Source organism: Manacus candei, unplaced genomic scaffold (assembly GCF_025592945.1).
Source record: "Manacus candei isolate 608988 ecotype Guabito, Panama unplaced genomic scaffold, ASM2559294v1 h1tg000344l, whole genome shotgun sequence".
NCBI lineage: Eukaryota > Metazoa > Chordata > Aves > Passeriformes > Pipridae > Manacus > Manacus candei.
Genome location: NW_026138392.1, coordinates 2,917 through 20,562, shown reverse-complemented (window position 1 = coordinate 20,562; position 17,646 = coordinate 2,917). Strand labels below are relative to the sequence as shown.

At 61.2% G+C, this 17,646-nt stretch overlaps 1 protein-coding gene and 1 long non-coding RNA gene across 2 annotated transcripts; one reads left to right on the top strand and one right to left on the bottom strand.

Annotated features, from left to right (window-relative positions):
* Positions 1 to 3,316: 3,316 nt before the first annotated feature.
* Positions 3,317 to 17,390, top strand: LOC127465233 (striatin-4-like; the record flags this gene model as incomplete). Its single annotated transcript, XM_051775727.1, has 12 exons — positions 3,317 to 3,410; positions 5,034 to 5,140; positions 7,054 to 7,229; positions 8,550 to 8,597; positions 9,512 to 9,633; positions 10,646 to 10,816; positions 11,737 to 11,877; positions 12,870 to 12,971; positions 13,660 to 13,746; positions 16,224 to 16,931; positions 16,975 to 17,134; positions 17,302 to 17,390. Coding segments are annotated over 10 exons (1,218 nt in total), but the record flags the coding sequence as incomplete, so codon positions are not given.
* On the bottom strand, positions 13,834 to 14,379 carry LOC127465232 (uncharacterized). Its single transcript, XR_007901952.1, has 3 exons — positions 14,308 to 14,379; positions 14,254 to 14,273; positions 13,834 to 13,927 (listed from the first exon to the last, which is right to left on the bottom strand). It is a non-coding gene; the product is annotated as an uncharacterized LOC127465232 (long non-coding RNA).
* Positions 17,391 to 17,646: the final 256 nt, after the last annotated feature.

Genomic DNA, 17,646 nt, shown 5'->3' with positions numbered 1-17,646 from the left:
GAGGGGGGGGTTGGTCACCCCGTGTCCCCCTCCCCAGTGGGGTGACCCCCCATTGTCTCTGGGGGGGGGGGTTGGTCACTCCGTGTCCCCTCCCCAGTGGGGTGACCCCCCCTTGTCCCCTCTTTGTCCCCAGGGGGTGTTGGTCACTCCGTGTCCCCTCCCCAGTCAGGTGACCCCCCTTGTCCCCTGTTTGTCCCCCCAGAGAGGTCACCCCGTGTCCCCTCCCCACTCGGGTGACCCCCCCTTGTCCCTGGGGGGGTTGGTCACTCTGTGTCCCCCTCCCCAGTGGGGTGACCCCCCCTTGTCCCTGGGGGGGTTGGTCACCCCGTGTCCCCTCCCCACTCGGGTGACCCCCCCTGTCCCCTCTTTGTCTCTGGGGGGGGTTGGTCACCCCGTGTCCCCCTCCCCAGTGGGGTGACCCCCCCTTGTCCCTGGGGGGGTTGGTCACCCCGTGTCCCCTCCCCACTCGGGTGACCCCCCCTGTCCCCTCTTTGTCCCTGGGGGGGGTTGGTCACCCCGTGTCCTCCTCCCCAGTGGGGTGACCCCCCCTTGTCCCTGGGGGGGGTTGGTCACCCCGTGTCCCCTCCCCAGTAGGGTGACCCCCCCTGTCCCCTCTTTGTCCCCGGGGGGGTTGGTCACCCCGTGTCCCCCTCCCCACTCGGGTGACCCCCCCTTGTCCCTGGGGGGGGTTGGTCACTCTGTGTCCCCCTCCCCAGTGGGGTGACCCCCCATTGTCTCTGGGGGGGGGGGTTGGTCACCCCGTGTCCCTCTCCCCAGTCGGGTGACCCCCCCTTGTCCCCTCTTTGTCCCTGGGGGGGTTGGTCACCCCGTGTCCCCCTCCCCACTCGGGTGACCCCCCCTTGTCCCTGGGGGGGTTGGTCACTCTGTGTCCCCCTCCCCAGTGGGGTGACCCCCCCTTGTCCCTGGGGGGGTTGGTCACCCCGTGTCCCCCTCCCCAGTGGGGTGACCCCCCCCTTGTCCCTGGGGGGTTGGTCACCCCGTGTCCCCCTCCCCAGTGGGGTGACCCCCCCTTGTCCCTGGGGGGTTGGTCACCCCGTGTCCCCTCCCCACTCGGGTGACCCCCCCTTGTCCCCTCTTTGTCCCTGGGGGGGTTGGTCACTCTGTGTCCCCCTCCCCACTCGGGTGACCCCCCCTTGTCCCTGGGGGGGTTGGTCACCCCATGTCCCCTCCCCAGTGGGGTGACCCCCGATTGTCTCTGGGGGGGGGGGGGTTGGTCACCCCGTGTCCCTCTCCCCAGTCGGGTGACCCCCCCTTGTCCCCTCTTTGTCCCCAGGGGGGGTTGGTCACTCTGTGTCCCCTCCCCAGTGGGGTGACCCCCCCTTGTCCCCTCTTTGTCCCTGGGGGGGGTTGGTCACCCCGTGTCCCCCTCCCCACTCGGGTGACCCCCCCTTGTCCCCTCTTTGTCTCTGGGGGGGTTGGTCACCCCGTGTCCCCCTCCCCACTCGGGTGACCCCCCCTTGTCCCCTCTTTGTCCCTGGGGGGGGTTGGTCACCCCGTGTCCCCCTCCCCAGTGGGGTGACCCCCCATTGTCTCTGGAGGGGGGGTTTGGTCACCCCGTGTCCCCTCCCCAGTGGGGTGACCCCCCCTTGTCCCCTCTTTGTCCCTGGGGGGGGTTGGTCACCCCGTGTCCCCTCCCCAGTGGGGTGACCCCCCCTTGTCCCCTCTTTGTCCCTGGGGGGGGTTGGTCACCCCGTGTCCCCCTCCCCACTCGGGTGACCCCCCCTTGTCCCTGGGGGGGTTGGTCACTCTGTGTCCCCCTCCCCAGTGGGGTGACCCCCCATTGTCTCTGGGGGGGGGGGTTGGTCACCCCGTGTCCCTCTCCCCAGTCGGGTGACCCCCCCTTGTCCCCTCTTTGTCTCTGGGGGGGGTTGGTCACCCCGTGTCCCCCTCCCCAGTGGGGTGACCCCCCATTGTCTCTGGAGGGGGGGTTGGTCACTCCGTGTCCCCTCCCCAGTGGGGTGACCCCCCTTGTCCCCTCTTTGTCCCCAGGGGGTGTTGGTCACTCCGTGTCCCCTCCCCAGTCAGGTGACCCCCCTTGTCCCCTGTTTGTCCCCCCAGAGAGGTCACCCCGTGTCCCCTCCCCAGTGGGGTGACCCCCCCTTGTCCCCTCTTTGTCCCTGGGGGGGGTTGGTCACCCCGTGTCCCCCTCCCCACTCGGGTGACCCCCCCTTGTCCCTGGGGGGGTTGGTCACTCTGTGTCCCCCTCCCCAGTGGGGTGACCCCCCTTGTCCCTGGGGGGGGTTGGTCACCCCGTGTCCCCCTCCCCACTCGGGTGACCCCCCCTTGTCCCCTCTTTGTCCCTGGGGGGGGTTGGTCACCCCGTGTCCCCCTCCCCAGTGGGGTGACCCCCCATTGTCTCTGGAGGGGGGGTTTGGTCACCCCGTGTCCCCTCCCCAGTGGGGTGACCCCCCCTTGTCCCCTCTTTGTCCCCAGGGGGTGTTGGTCACTCCGTGTCCCCTCCCCAGTCAGGTGACCCCCCTTGTCCCCTGTTTGTCCCCCCAGAGAGGTCACCCCGTGTCCCCTCCCCAGTGGGGTGACCCCCCCTTGTCCCCTCTTTGTCCCTGGGGGGGGTTGGTCACCCCGTGTCCCCCTCCCCAGTGGGGTGACCCCCCCTTGTCCCTGGGGGGGGTTGGTCACCCCGTGTCCCCTCCCCAGTAGGGTGACCCCCCCTGTCCCCTCTTTGTCCCCGGGGGGGTTGGTCACCCCGTGTCCCCCTCCCCACTCGGGTGACCCCCCCTTGTCCCTGGGGGGGTTGGTCACTCTGTGTCCCCCTCCCCAGTGGGGTGACCCCCCATTGTCTCTGGGGGGGGGGGTTGGTCACCCCGTGTCCCTCTCCCCAGTCGGGTGACCCCCCCTTGTCCCCTCTTTGTCTCTGGGGGGGGTTGGTCACCCCGTGTCCCCCTCCCCAGTGGGGTGACCCCCCATTGTCTCTGGAGGGGGGGTTGGTCACCCCGTGTCCCCCTCCCCAGTGGGGTGACCCCCCATTGTCTCTGGAGGGGGGGTTGGTCACCCCGTGTCCCCTCCCCAGTGGGGTGACCCCCCTTGTCCCCTCTTTGTCCCCAGGGGGTGTTGGTCACTCCATGTCCCCTCCCCAGTCAGGTGACCCCCCTTGTCCCCTGTTTGTCCCCCCAGAGAGGTCACCCCGTGTCCCCTCCCCAGTAGGGTGACCCCCCCTTGTCCCCTCTTTGTCCCTGGGGGGGGTTGGTCACCCCGTGTCCCCTCCCCACTCGGGTGACCCCCCCTTGTCCCTGGGGGGGTTGGTCACTCTGTGTCCCCCTCCCCACTCGGGTGACCCCCCCTGTCCCCGTTTGCCCCCCCAGACAGCTCCCGGGGGCTCCGGGGGGTTCTGCACCTGCCGGACGAGGCGCGGCCGCCGCGGCCACACGAAGGTGAGACCTGGGCACCTCCTCCTCCCCTCCTTCCTGGGCCTTTGCTCCCTTCTAAATAGAGTTTTATTTGATTTTAAAAGAGATTTTTAATATTTTTTTTCTTTTTAAAAATATATTTTTAGTATATTTTTCTTTTTTTTAAAATATATTTTTAAAAATATTTTTCTTTTTTTTAAAATATATTTTTAAAAATATTTTTCTTTTTTTTTTTTAATATATTTTTAAAAATATTTTTCTTTTTTTTAAAATACATTTTTAAAAATTTTTAAAAATATTTTCCTTTTTTTAAATATATTTTTAAAAATATTTTTCTTTTTCAAAGATATTTTTAAAGATGTTTTTCTTTCTTTTTCAAAAAATATTTTTAAAGATATTTTTCCTTTTCAAATATATTTTTAAAGATATTTTTTCTTTTCAAATATATTTTAAAATGTATTTTTCTTGCTTTTTCAAATATATTTCTAAGTATATTCTTCTTTCTTTTTAAAATATATTTTTAAAGATTTTTTTTTTCTTTTTCAAATATATTTTAAAATGTATTTTTCTTTCTTTTAAACATATTTTTCTTTCATTTTTCTTTCTTTTTCTAATATAGTTTTAAATTTATTTTTGTTTTTCAAATATATTTTTAAATATATTTTTTTGTTTTTCAAATGTATTTTTAAATATCCTTTTTTTTTAAATATATTTTTAAATATATTTTCTTTTTCAAATATGTTTTTAAATATTTTTTTTTTCTTTCTCAAATATATTTTTCTTTCTGTTTTTTGGGTTTTTTTAATGGTGTCATCGCTGATTTCTTCCTTTTTTACCTGCAAAATTAGAAAACGGGAAACTTGTATATAAATATAAATATATGTATATATTTTATATATTTATATATATATGTTATTTGTATATAAATATATATTTTATATCTATAAATTTTACTTATAAATACAAATTTATGGATATATATAAGTATAGATATATATTTTTATAAAATATATTTATATATAAATTTTATCTATAGATAATTATATGAATATATATTAATTATATTTAAATGTACATATGTATTTATAGATAAATTTTACATAAATATAAAATAGAAATATATATTCATGTAGTTTTATATATAAATATGAATAAATAAATATAAATATATGAATATATTTATATGAAATATATATCTGAATATAAATTTTATTTATATATAAATATATAGATCTAAAAACATACATATATATTACTTATCTATAAATATACATATGCATTTTTATATATGTAAATTTTACTTATATCTAAAATATAAATACGTTTATATATATTTTTAATATAAGTATAAATATATATTTAAATACAAAATTTATTTTTATGTAACTATAACTATGTATTTATGTATTTTTATATCTAACATTTATGTAGAAATATATACTTTATATTTATGTATTTTTATATACTATTTATATAAAAATATATATATTTATTTATATGTTTTTATAGAGAGAGACATAAATCTTATTTATATTACTATTCCAAAAGTTTTTATGTATTTTATTTTGCACCATGTCATTTATTTGATTTGTTGCAAGGAAAGATCATCCTGGCAATAACCTTTATTCGAATTTTTCCCTCCCCCAGGGGCTTTGGGAATGTCCTCGGACGTTTTCATCCTGGACACCCTCGGAGCCGTCGGCCTGGGGGACCTGGCGGGGCTGACGGTCACCAACGACAACGACGGCTCGGACGTGAGTCCCCTGGCCCCTCATGGTGTCCCCTGAGTGTCCCCTGGGTGTCCCCTGGGTGTCCCCTGAGTGTCCCCTGGGTGTCCCCTGGGTGTCCCCTGAGTGTCCCCTGGCCCCAGATTGTCCCCTGACCAACCTGGGGGACCTGGCGGGGCTGACGGTCACCAACGACAACGACGGCTCGGACGTGAGTCCCCTGGCCCCTCATGGTGTCCCCTGAGTGTCCCCTGGGTGTCCCCTGGGTGTCCCCTGAGTGTCCCCTGGGTGTCCCCTGGGTGTCCCCTGAGTGTCCCCTGGCCCCAGATTGTCCCCTGACCAACCTGGGGGACCTGGCGGGGCTGACGGTCACCAACGACAACGACGGCTCGGACGTGAGTCCCCTGGCCCCTCATGGTGTCCCCTGTCCCCTCGGGGTGTCCCCTCAGTGTCCCCTGAGTGTCCCCTGAGTGTCCCCTGGCCCCAGATTGTCCCCTGAGTGTCCCCTGAGTGTCCCCTGGCCCCAGATTGTCCCCTGACCAGCCTGGGGGACCTGGCGGGGCTGACGGTCACCAACGACAACGACGGCTCGGACGTGAGTCCCCTGACCCCTCATGGTGTCCCCTGAGTGTCCCCTGAGTGTCCCCTGGCCCCAGATTGTCCCCTGAGTGTCCCCTGAGTGTCCCCTGGGTGTCCCCAGAGTGTCCCCTGGCCCCAGATTGTCCCCTGACCAGCCTGGGGGACCTGGCGGGGCTGACGGTCACCAACGACAATGACGGCTCGGACGTGAGTCCCCTGGCCCCTCATGGTGTCCCCTGAGTGTCCCCAGATTGTCCCCTGAGTGTCCCCTGAGTGTCCCCTGGGTGTCCCCAGAGTGTCCCCTGGCCCCAGATTGTCCCCTGACCAGCCTGGGGGACCTGGCGGGGCTGACGGTCACCAACGACAACGACGGCTCGGACGTGAGTCCCCTGACCCCTCATGGTGTCCCCTGAGTGTCCCCTGAGTGTCCCCTGAGTGTCCCCTGAGTGTCCCCTGGCCCCAGATTGTCCCCTGAGTGTCCCCTGGGTGTCCCCTGAGTGTCCCCTGAGTGTCCCCTGGGTGTCCCCTGAGTGTCCCCTGAGTGTCCCCTGGCCCCAGATTGTCCCCTGGGTGTCCCCTGGGTGTCCCCTGGGTGTCCCCAGAGTGTCCCCTGGCCCCAGATTGTCCCCTGACCAGCCTGGGGGACCTGGCGGGGCTGACGGTCACCAACGACAACGACGGCTCGGACGTGAGTCACCCTGACCCCTCAGTGTCCCCTGTCCCCTCGGGGTGTCCCCTCAGTGTCCCCTGAGTGTCCCCAGATTGTCCCCTGAGTGTCCCCTGGGTGTCCCCTGAGTGTCCCCTGGCCCCAGATTGTCCCCTGACCAGCCTGGGGGACCTGGCGGGGCTGACGGTCACCAACGACAACGACAGCTCGGACGTGAGTCCCCTGACCCCTCACAGTGTCCCCTCTCCCCCCACAGTGTCCCCTGAGTGTCCCCTGGGTGTCCCCTGGGTGTCCCCTGGCCCCAGATTGTCCCCTGTCCCCTCAGAGTGTCCCCAGATTGTCCCCTCAGTGTCCCCTGTCCCCTCACAGTGTCCCCTCAGTGTCCCCTGTCCCCTCAGGGTCCCCAGAGTGTCCCCTGTCCCCTCACAGTGTCCCCTGTCCCCTCAGAGTGTCCCCTGTCCCCTGGGGGTCCCCCAGAGTGTCCCCTGGCCCCTCACAGTGTCCCACTGTCCCCTGGGGGCCCCCCAGAGTGTCCCCTGTCCCCTCACGGTGTCCCCTGAGTGTCCCCTGTCCCCATATTGTCCCCTGTCCCCCCTCCAGCATCCCCCCCCCCCTTTCCCACAAGCCCGGGGGGGTGTCACCTGTCCCCGGGGGGGTGTCACCTGTCCCCGTGGTGATGTCCCCTCTCCCTCAGGTGACAGAGGGCCGGGACGCCCTGAAGAAGACGTGGAGCCCCAAATTCACCCTGCGCAGCCACTACGACGCCGTGCGGGGCCTGGCCTTCCACCCCGCCGAGCCCGCCCTGCTCACGGCCTCCGAGGACGGAACCCTCAAGCTCTGGAACCTCCAGAAACCCGGAAACCCCAAAAAGTGGGTGCTGGGGGGTGGGCACAGAGGGGATTGGGGGTCACAGGGTGCCCAGGTGTGTCCTCAGGGTGCCCAGGTGGGGAAGGCCTGGCCTTCCACCCCGCCAAGCCCGCCCTGCTCACGACATCTGAGGATGGAACCCTCAAGCTCTGGAACCTCCAGAAACCTGGAAACCCCAAAAAGTGGGTGCTGGGGGGTGGGCACAGAGGGGATTGGGGGTCACAGGGTGCCCAGGTGTGTCCCCAGGGTGCCCAGGTGGGGAAGGCCTGGCCTTCCACCCCGCCGAGCCCGCCCTGCTCACGGCCTCCGAGGATGGAACCCTCAAGCTCTGGAACCTCCAGAAACCCGGGAACCCCAAAAAGTGGGTGCCCAAAAAGTGGGTGTGTCCCCAGGTGTGTCACAGGGTGCCCAGGTGTGACCCAGGGTGCTCAGGTGTGACCCAGGGTGCCCAGGTGGGGAAGGCCTGGCCTCCGAGGACGGCACCCTCAAGCTCTGGAACCTCCAGAAACCCAGGAACCCCAAAAAGTGGGTGCCCCAAAAGTGGGTGGGGGGGTCACAGGGTACCCAGGTAGCCAGGTGTGTCCCCAGGGTGCCCAGGAGTGTCCTCAGGGTGCCCAGGTGGGGAAGGCCTGGCCTTCCACCCCGCCGAGCCCGCCCTGCTCACGACATCTGAGGATGGAACCCTCAAGCTCTGGAACCTCCAGAAACCCGGAAACCCCAAAAAATGGGTGCCCCAAAAGTGGGTGGGAGGGTCACAGGGTGCCCAGGTAGCCAGGTGTGTCCCCAGGGTGCCCACGTGTATCCCAGGTGCCCAGGTGTGTCCGTGGATGCCCAGGTGTGTCCCCAGGTGTGTCCCCAGGGTGCCCACGTGTTTCCTGAGGTGCCCAGGTGTGTCCCCAGGTGTATCCCAGATGCCCAGGTGGCCCCCCAGGTGTGTCCCCAGGTGTATCCCAGATGCCCAGGTGGCCCCCCAGGTGTGTCCCCACGTGTATCCCAGGTGCCCAGGTGTGTCCCCAGGTGTATCCCAGGTGCCCATGTGTGTCCCTGGATGCCCAGGTGTGTCCCCAGGTGTGTCCCCAGGGTGCCCACGTGTTTCCTCAGGTGCCCAGGTGTGTCCCCAGGTGTATCCCAGGTACCCAGATGTGTCCCCAGATGCCCAGGTGCATCCCCAGGTGTGTCCCCGGATGCCCAGGTGCCCCCCCAGATGTGTCCCCAGGGTGCCCACGTGTATCCCAGGTGCCCAGGTGTGTCCCCAGGTGCCCAGGTGCCCCCCCAGCCGCCCAGGTGTGTCACCCCCCCCTCCCTGTCTCTCCCTCCCTGCAGGAACGCGGCGCTGGACGTGGAGCCGGTTTACGCCTTCCGGGGACACAGGTGGGGACACCCACAGGTGACACGGGGGGGTTGGGGTGGCCTTGGGGTCACTGTCACCCTTGTCACCGTTGTCACCCCTCAGGGGCCCCGTGCTGGCCATGGCCATGGGCTGTGACCGCGGGCTGGGCTGCAGTGGTGGCCTGGGGGGATTTGGGGTGGCCTGGGGGGATTTGGGGTGGCCTTGGAGGGGATTTGGGGTGGCCTTGGGGTCATTGTCACCGTTGTCACCCCTCAGGGGCCCGGTGCTGGCCATGGCCATGGGCTGTGACCGCGGGCTGGGCTGCAGTGGTGGCCTGGGGGGATTTGGGGTGGCCTGGGGGGATTTGGGGTGGCCTTGGAGGGGATTTGGGGTGGCCTTGGGGGGGATTTGGGGTGACCTAGGGGGGATTTGGGGTGTCCTTGGGGTCACTGTCAACATTGTCACCCCTCAGGGGCCCGGTGCTGGCCGTGGCCATGGGCTGTGACCACGGGCTGTGCTGCAGTGGTGGCCTGGGGGGGATTTGGGGTGGCCTGGGGGGGATTTGGGGTGGCCTTGGAGGGGATTTGGGGTGTCCTTGGGGTCACTGTCACCCTTGTCACCGTTGTCACCCCTCAGGGGCCCGGTGCTGGCCGTGGCCATGGGCTGTGACCGCGGGCTGGGCTGCAGTGGTGGCCTGGGGGGGATTTGGGGTGGCCTGGGGGGGATTTGGGGTGGCCTTGGAGGGGATTTGGGGTGTCCTTGGGGTCACTGTCACCCTTGTCACCGTTGTCACCCCTCAGGGGCCCGGTGCTGGCCGTGGCCATGGGCTGTGACCACGGGCTGTGCTGCAGTGGTGGCCTGGGGGGGATTTGGGGTGGCCTGGGGGGGATTTGGGGTGGCCTTGGAGGGGATTTGGGGTGTCCTTGGGGTCATTGTCACCCTTGTCACCCCTCAGGGGCCCGGTGCTGGCCGTGGCCATGGGCTGTGACCACGGGCTGTGCTGCAGTGGTGGCCTGGACGCCCAAATCCGGTGCTGGCGCCTGCCCGACCTCGACATGGACCCCTACGATGGCTACGGTGGGTGACACCTAAATCCCCCCAAATCCTCCCAAATCCCCCCTAAACCTCCCTAAATCCCCCCTAAATCCTCCCAAATCCCTCCTAAACCTCCCTAAATCCCCCCTAAACCTCCCTAAATCCCCCCTAAACCTCCCTAAATCCTCCCAGATCCCTCCTAAACCTCCTTAAATCCCCCCTAAATCCTCCCAGATCCCTCCTAAACCTCCCTAAATCCTCCTAAATCCCTCCTAAACCTCCCTAAATCCCCCCTAAACCGCCCTAAATCCCTCCTAAACCTCCCTAAATCCCCCCTAAACCTCCCTAAATCCCTCCTAAACCTCCCTAAACCCCCCAAAATCCCCACAGGGATGCCGTGTGGGGTCTGTGTCCCCCCTTGGTGACCCCGGGGTGCTCTGTGGGGTCCTGGAAGGTCACGGGGACACCATGTGGGGTCTGTGTCCCCCCTTGGTGACTGTCCCCATGTCCCCAGACCCCGAGGTGCTCTGTGGGGTCTTGGAAGGTCACGGGGACGCCGTGTGGGGTCTGTGTCCCCCCTTGGTGACTGTCCCCATGTCCCCAGACCCCGAGGTGCTCTGTGGGGTCCTGGAAGGTCACGGGGACGCCGTGTGGGGTCTGTGTCCCCCCTTGGTGACTGTCCCCATGTCCCCAGACCCCGGGGTGCTCTGTGGGGTCCTGGAAGGTCACGGGGACGCCGTGTGGGGTCTGTGTCCCCCCTTGGTGACTGTCCCCATGTCCCCAGACCCCGAGGTGCTCTGTGGGGTCCTGGAAGGTCACGGGGACACCATGTGGGGTCTGTGTCCCCCCTTGGTGACTGTCCCCATGTCCCCAGACCCCGGGGTGCTCTGTGGGGTCCTGGAAGGTCACGGGGACGCCGTGTGGGGTCTGTGTCCCCCCTTGGTGACTGTCCCCGTGTCCCCAGACCCCGGGGTGCTCTGTGGGGTCCTGGAAGGTCACGGGGACACCATGTGGGGTCTGTGTCCCCCCTTGGTGACTGTCCCCATGTCCCCAGACCCCGGGGTGCTCTGTGGGGTCCTGGAAGGTCACGGGGACGCCGTGTGGGGTCTGGCCTTCAACGCCTCGGGGGAGCGCCTGGCGTCCTGCTCCGCCGACGGCACCGTCCGGATTTGGGACCCCCGGCGCCGGGACGGGGCCTGCCTGGGGGTCTACGACGGGCACAGCGGTGAGAGGGGCACCTGGGGGGCACCTGGGGGCACCTGGGGACCTGTGATACACCTGGGGGGGCACCTGGGGGCACCTGGGACACAGCTGGGGACCGGGGGGGGTGTTTGGGGGGGCACCTGGGTACCGTGGGACACACCTGGGACACGCCTGGGCACGTGGAGGGCAGCTGGGATACACCTGGGCTACACCTGGGCTACACCTGGGCTACACCTGGGCTACACCTGGGCACCTGGGGGGGTGTCTGGAGGGGCACCTGGGCACCTGGGATACACCTGGGGATACCCTGGGCACCCTGGGGATACACCTGGGCATCTGGGGATACACCTGGGGACACACCTGGGCATCTGGGGACAGACTTGGGACACACATGGGAACCTGGGGACACACCTGGGAACACACCTGGGCACCTGGGGACACACCTGGGGATACACTTGGGCATTTAGGGACACACATTGGGACACACCTGGGCACCTGGGGACACACCTGGGCATCAGGGGACACACCTGGGACACACCTGGTCACCTGTCCCCCCTCAGAGCACGGCGTGCCCACGTTGGTGACATTCTCGGCCACGCAGCCGTCCCACGCCTGGGGCACACCTGGGCACCTGGGATACACCTGGGCACCTGGGGACACACCTGGGCATCTGGGGACAGACTTGGGGACACACCTGGGCACCTGGGATACACCTGGGCACCTGGGGACACACCTGGGCATCTGGGGACAGACTTGGGGACACACCTGGGCACCTGGGACACACCTGGGCCACACATGGGCACTCTGGGGACACACTTGGGCACCCTGGGGATACACTTGGGCACCCTGAGACACACCTGGGTGCCCTGGGGACACACCTGGGACACACCTGGGCACCTGGGACACACCTGGGCACCCTGTGACCATGCTGTCCCCCCTCAGAGCACGGCGTGCCCACGTCGGTGACGTTCTCGGCCACGCAGCCGTCCCACGCCGTCGCCTCCTTCCGCTCGGGCTGCGCCGTCATCTACGACCTGGAGGCCGCCCGGCCCTGCCTGGTGCTCGAGGCACGACCTGGCAACGGTGAGTGACCGTCACCTGGGGTCACCTGGGGTCACCTGTGTCACCTGGGGTCACCTGGGGTCACCTGTGTCACCTCTGTGTCACCCTGTGTCACCTCTGTGTCACCTGTGTCACCTGTGTCACCTCTGTGCCCTGGTGCTCGAGGCACGACCTGGCAACGGTGAGTGACCGTCACCTGGGGTCACCTGGGGTCACCTGAGGTCACCTGGGGTCACCTGTGTCCCCCAATGTCACCTGTGTCCCCCCTGTCCCCCAGGTGTGCCCAGCCAGGTGAACCAGGTGTTGTCCCCATGTCCCCAATGTCACCCTGTGTTACCTGGGTGTCAGTTGGTGTCACCTGTGTCACCCCTGTCCCCCCAGGTGTGCCCAGCCAGGTGAACCAGGTGGTGTCCCCAATGTCCCCCCAGGTGTCCCCAATGTCCCCCCTGTCCCCCAGGTGTGCCCCAATGTCACCTGTGTCCCCCCAGGTGTCCCCAATGTCCCCCCTGTCCCCCAGGTGTGCCCAGCCAGGTGAACCAGGTGGTGTCCCCATGTCCCCAATGTCACCTGTGTCCCCCCAGGTGTCCCCAATGTCCCCCCAGGTGTCCCCAATGTCCCCCCTGTCCCCCAGGTGTGCCCAGCCAGGTGAACCAGGTGGTGTCCCCAGTGTCACCCCATGTCCCCAATGTCACCTGGGTGTCAGTTGGTGTCCTCAATGTCACCTGTGTCCCCCAGGTGTGCCCAGCCAGGTGAACCAGGTGGTCTCCCCAATGTCCCCCCAGGTGTCCCCAATGTCCCCCCTGTCCCCCAGGTGTCCCCAATGTCCCCCCTGTCCCCCAGGTGTGCCCAGCCAGGTGAACCAGGTGGTCTCCCCAATGTCCCCCCAGGTGTCCCCAATGTCCCCCCTGTCCCCCAGGTGTGCCCAGCCAGGTGAACCAGGTGGTGTGCCCAATGTCCCCCCAGGTGTGCCCAATGTCCCCCCAGGTGTCCCCAATGTCCCCCCTGTCCCCCAGGTGTGCCCAGCCAGGTGAACCAGGTGGTCTCCCACCCCTCCCAGCCCCTCACCATCGCTGCCAGCGACGACCGCGGCATCCGGTTCCTGGACAACCGCACGGGTGAGCTGCTAATTAGTGCTAATTAAGGGGAGGGGGGGGCTTCATTAGCCCTAATGAGGGGAGGGGCTTTGTTAGCCCTAATGAGAGGGGGAGGGGGGTTCGTTACCCCAATGAGGGGGGTTTGTTAGTGCTAATGAGGGTGGGAGGGGGCTTTATTAGTACTAATGAGGGTGGGAGGGGGCTTCATTAGCCCTAATGAGGGTGGGGAGGAGTGAAGGGGCTTCATTAGCCCTAATTGGGGAGGAGCTTCATTATCCCTAATGAGGGGGGAGCTTTGTTATCCCTAATGAGGGAGGAGCTTCATTAGCCCTAATGAGGGAGGAGCTTCATTAGCCCTAATGAGAGAGGAGCTTCATTAACCCTAATGAGGGAGGAGCTTCATTAGCCCTAATGAGGGAGGGGCTTCATTAGTGCTAATGATGGAGAAGCTTCATTAGCCTTAATGAGGGAGAAGCTTCATTAATGCTAATGAGGGGGGGGGAGGAACTTGGGGGGGCTTCCTTAGTGCTAATTGGGGGGGGGGCTTCATTAATCCTAATTTGGGGGGGCTTCATTAACGAGGGAGAGAAGAGCTGAGGGGGCTTCATTAGCCCTAATGAGATGGGAGGAGCTTCGTTAGCCCTAATTGGGGCTGGGGGGGGGGTCCAGGTGTCCGTGTGTCCCACGTGTGTGTCCGTCCCCCCCCCAGGGAAGGTGGTTCATTCCATGGTCGCCCACCTGGACGCCGTCACCTGCCTGGCCGTGGACCCCGACGGCGTCTTCCTGCTCTCCGGGAGTGAGTGGCACTGTCACTGTCATTGTCACCTGTCACACCTGTCACACCTGTCCCCTGTCACTGTCACCTGTCACACCTGTCCCCAACCCTGTCCCTGTCACCTGCCTGGCCGTGGACCCCGAGGGCGTCTTCCTGCTCTCCGGGAGTGAGTGGCACTGTCACTGTCACCTGTCATTGTCACCTGTCACCTGTCCATTGTCACCTGTCACACCTGTCACACCTGTCACCTGTCACACCTGTCACGGTCACCTGTCACTGTCACCTGTCCCCTGTCACCTGCCTGGCCGTGGACCCCGACGGCGTCTTCCTGCTCTCCGGGAGTGAGTGGCACTGCCATTGTCACCTGTCATTGTCACACCTGTCATTGTCACCTGTCACACCTGTCCCATGTCACACCTGTCCCTGTCCCTGTCCCTGTCACCTGCCTGGCCGTGGACCCCGACGGCGTCTTCCTGCTCTCCGGGAGTGAGTGGCACTGTCACTGTCACCTGTCACTGTCACTGTCACCTGTCATTGTCACCTGTCACCTGTCACTGTCCCCTGTCCCCTGTCCCCTGTCACCTGTCACTGTCACCTGTCACCTGTCCCCAGATATCCCCAGTGTGTCCCCAGTGTGTCCCCAGTGTATTCCCAGTGTCCCCAGTGTGTCCCCAGTGTGTCCCAGTCTGTCCCAGTGTGTCCCCAGTGTGTCCCCAGTGTGTCCCAGTGTGTCCCAGTGTGTCCCCAGTGTGTCCCCAATGTTCCCAGTGTGTCCCAGTATCCCCAGTGTGTCCCCAGTGTCCCAGTGTCCCCACCCCTGTCCTTGTCCCCAGTGTGTCCCAGTATCCCCAATGTGTCCCCAGTGTCCCCAGTGTATTCCCAGTATCCCCAGTGTGTCCCCAGTGTGTCCCAGTGTGTCCCCAGTGTGTCCCCAATATGTCCCCAGTGTGTCCCAGTGTGTCCCAGTGTGTCCCCAGATATCCCCAGTGTGTCCCCAGATATCCCCAGTGTGTCCCAGTGTGTCCCCAGTGTGTCCCCAGTGTGTCCCCAATGTTCCCAGTGTGTCCCAGTATCCCCAGTGTGTCCCCAGTGTGTCCCCAGTGTCCCCAGTGTGTCCCCAGTGTGTCCCCAGTGTGTCCCAGTGTGTCCCCAGTGTGTCCCCAGTGTGTCCCCAGTGTGTCCCAATGTGTCCCCAGTGTGTCCCAGTGTGTCCCCAGTGTGTCCCCAGTGTGTCCCCAGTGTGTCCCAGTATCCCCAGTGTGTCCCCAGTGTGTCCCCAGTGTGTCCCCAATGTTCCCAGTGTGTCCCAGTATCCCCAGTGTGTCCCCAGTGTGTCCCAGTGTGTCCCCAGTGTGTCCCCAGTGTGTCCCAGTGTGTCCCCAGTGTGTCCCCAGTGTGTCCCCAATGTTCCCAGTGTGTCCCAGTATCCCCAGTGTGTCCCCAGTGTGTCCCCAGTGTGTCCCCAATGTTCCCAGTGTGTCCCAGTATCCCCAGTGTGTCCCCAGTGTGTCCCCAGTGTCCCCAGTGTGTCCCCAGTGTGTCCCCAGTGTGTCCCAGTGTGTCCCCAGTGTGTCCCAGTGTGTCCCAGTATCCCCAGTGTGTCCCCAGTGTCCCCAGTGTGTCCCTAGTGTGTCCCCAGTGTGTCCCCAATGTTCCCAGTGTGTCCCAGTATCCCCAGTGTGTCCCCAGTGTCCCAGTGTCCCCACCCCTGTCCTTGTCCCCAGTGTGTCCCAGTATCCCCAGTGTGTCCCCAGTGTCCCCAGTGTATTCCCAGTATCCCCAGTGTGTCCCCAGTGTGTCCCAGTGTGTCCCCAGTGTGTCCCCAGTGTGTCCCCAATATGTCCCCAGTGTGTCCCAGTGTGTCCCAGTGTGTCCCCAGATATCCCCAGTGTGTCCCCAGTGTGTCCCAGTGTGTCCCCAGTGTGTCCCAGTGTGTCCCCAGATATCCCCAGTGTGTCCCCAGTGTGTCCCAGTGTGTCCCCAGTGTGTCCCAGTGTGTCCCCAGTGTGTCCCCTGTCCCCAGGTGTGTCTCCAGGTGTGTCCCCAGCCCTGTCCCTGTCCCCAGGTGTGTCTCCAGGTGTGTCCCCAGCCCTGTCCCTGTCCCCAGGTCACGACTGCTCACTGCGCCTGTGGCACCTGGGCCAGCGGACGTGTCCCAGTGTGTCCCAGTGTGTCCCCAGTATCTCCAGGTGTGTCCCCAACGTGTCCCTGTCCCCAGGTCACGACTGCTCGCTGCACCTGTGGCACCTGGGCCAGCGGACGTGTCCCAGTGTGTCCCAGTGTGTCCCAGTGTGTCCCAGTCTGTCCCCAGGTGTGTCCCCAGCCCTGTCCCTGTCCCTGTCCCCAGGTCACGACTGCTCGCTGCACCTGTGGCACCTGGGCCAGCGGACATGTCCCAGTGTGTCCCAGTCTGTCCCAGTCTGTCCCAGTGTGTCCCAGTGTGTCCCAGTGTGTCCCCAGTCTGTCCCCAGTGTCCCCAGCCCTGTCCCTGTCCCCAGGTCACGACTGCTCGCTGCGCCTGTGGCACCTGGGCCAGCGGACGTGCGTTCAGGAGCTCCCTGCCCATCGCAAGAAGCACGAGGAGGCCGTGCTGGCCGTGGCCTTCCACCCCCAGCGCGCCCTCAGCGCCAGCGCCGGCGCCGACGCCCTCGCCAAGGTCTTCGTGTGACGGGCCCACCCCTGGGGTGGCACCGGGTGGCACTGGGTGGCCTCCTGGAAGCACCTGGAGGGACCCAGGGGGTGGCATCGACAGGACTCGGTCACCTGGCTCGGGGGTGACATGTGTGAGGTGGCACCAGGTGGCACTGGGTGGCCTTGGTGGCCTCCTGGAAGCACCTGGAGGGACCCAGGGGGTGGCACTGACAGGACTTGGTCACCTCCCAGGAACCAGGGGGACACGTGTGAGGTGGCACCAGGTGGCACTGGGTGGCCTCTGTCACCCCCCCAGCCCTGGAGGGACCAAGGGGACACAGGTGAGGTGGCACCAGGTGGACTTGGTCACCTCCTAGGGAAGAGGGTGACACAAGTGTGGTGACACCAGGTGGCACTGGGTGGCCTTGGTGGCCTCCTGGAAGCACCTGGAGGGACCCAGGGGGTGGCACTGACAGGACTCGGTCACCTGGCTCGGGGGTGACACGTGTGAGGTGGCACCGATGGGACTTGGTCACCTCCCAGGGAAGAGGGTGACACAGGTGAGGTGGCACCAGGTGACCTTGGTCACCTCCCAGGAACCAGGGGGACACAGGTGAGGTGGCACTGGGTGGTCTCTGTCACCTCCTCCTGTCAGTGCCATCCCTGGTGGTGACACAGGTGAGGTGGCACCAGGTGGCACTGGGTGGTCTCTGTCACCTCCTCCTGTCAGTGCCATCCCTGGTGGTGACACAGGTGAGGTGGCACCAGGTGGCACTGGGTGGTCTCTGTCACCTGCCCCTGTCAGTGCCATCCCTGGGGGTGCCACTGCCCTGCCCCTGTCCCCTGTCCCCTGGGGGTGACACAGGTGAGGTGGCACTGGGTGGTCTCTGTCACCTCCTCCTGTCAGTGCCATCCCTGGTGGTGACACAGGTGAGGTGGCACCAGGTGGCCTCTGTCACCTGCCCCTGTCAGTGCCATCCCTGGGGGTGCCCCTGTCCCTGTCCCCTGGGGGTGACACAGGTGAGGTGGCACCAGGTGGCCTCTGTCACCTCCCCCAGCCCCAGAGGGACCAGGGTGACACAGGTGAGGTGGCACCAGGTGGCACCGGGTGGCCTCTGTCCCCTCCCCCTTGCAGGGGGGGGGACACCGGAGGGGTCTGGGGGCTCTTTTACCCCCCCAGGGGCAATTCCAGGCCCTGGGACCCCCCCGGGGGCAGTTGAAGGGCTTTGTGCCCCCCCCGAGGGGGCAGTTTTGGACTCGATGTGTCCCCTGGGGGGGGCACCTTTGTGA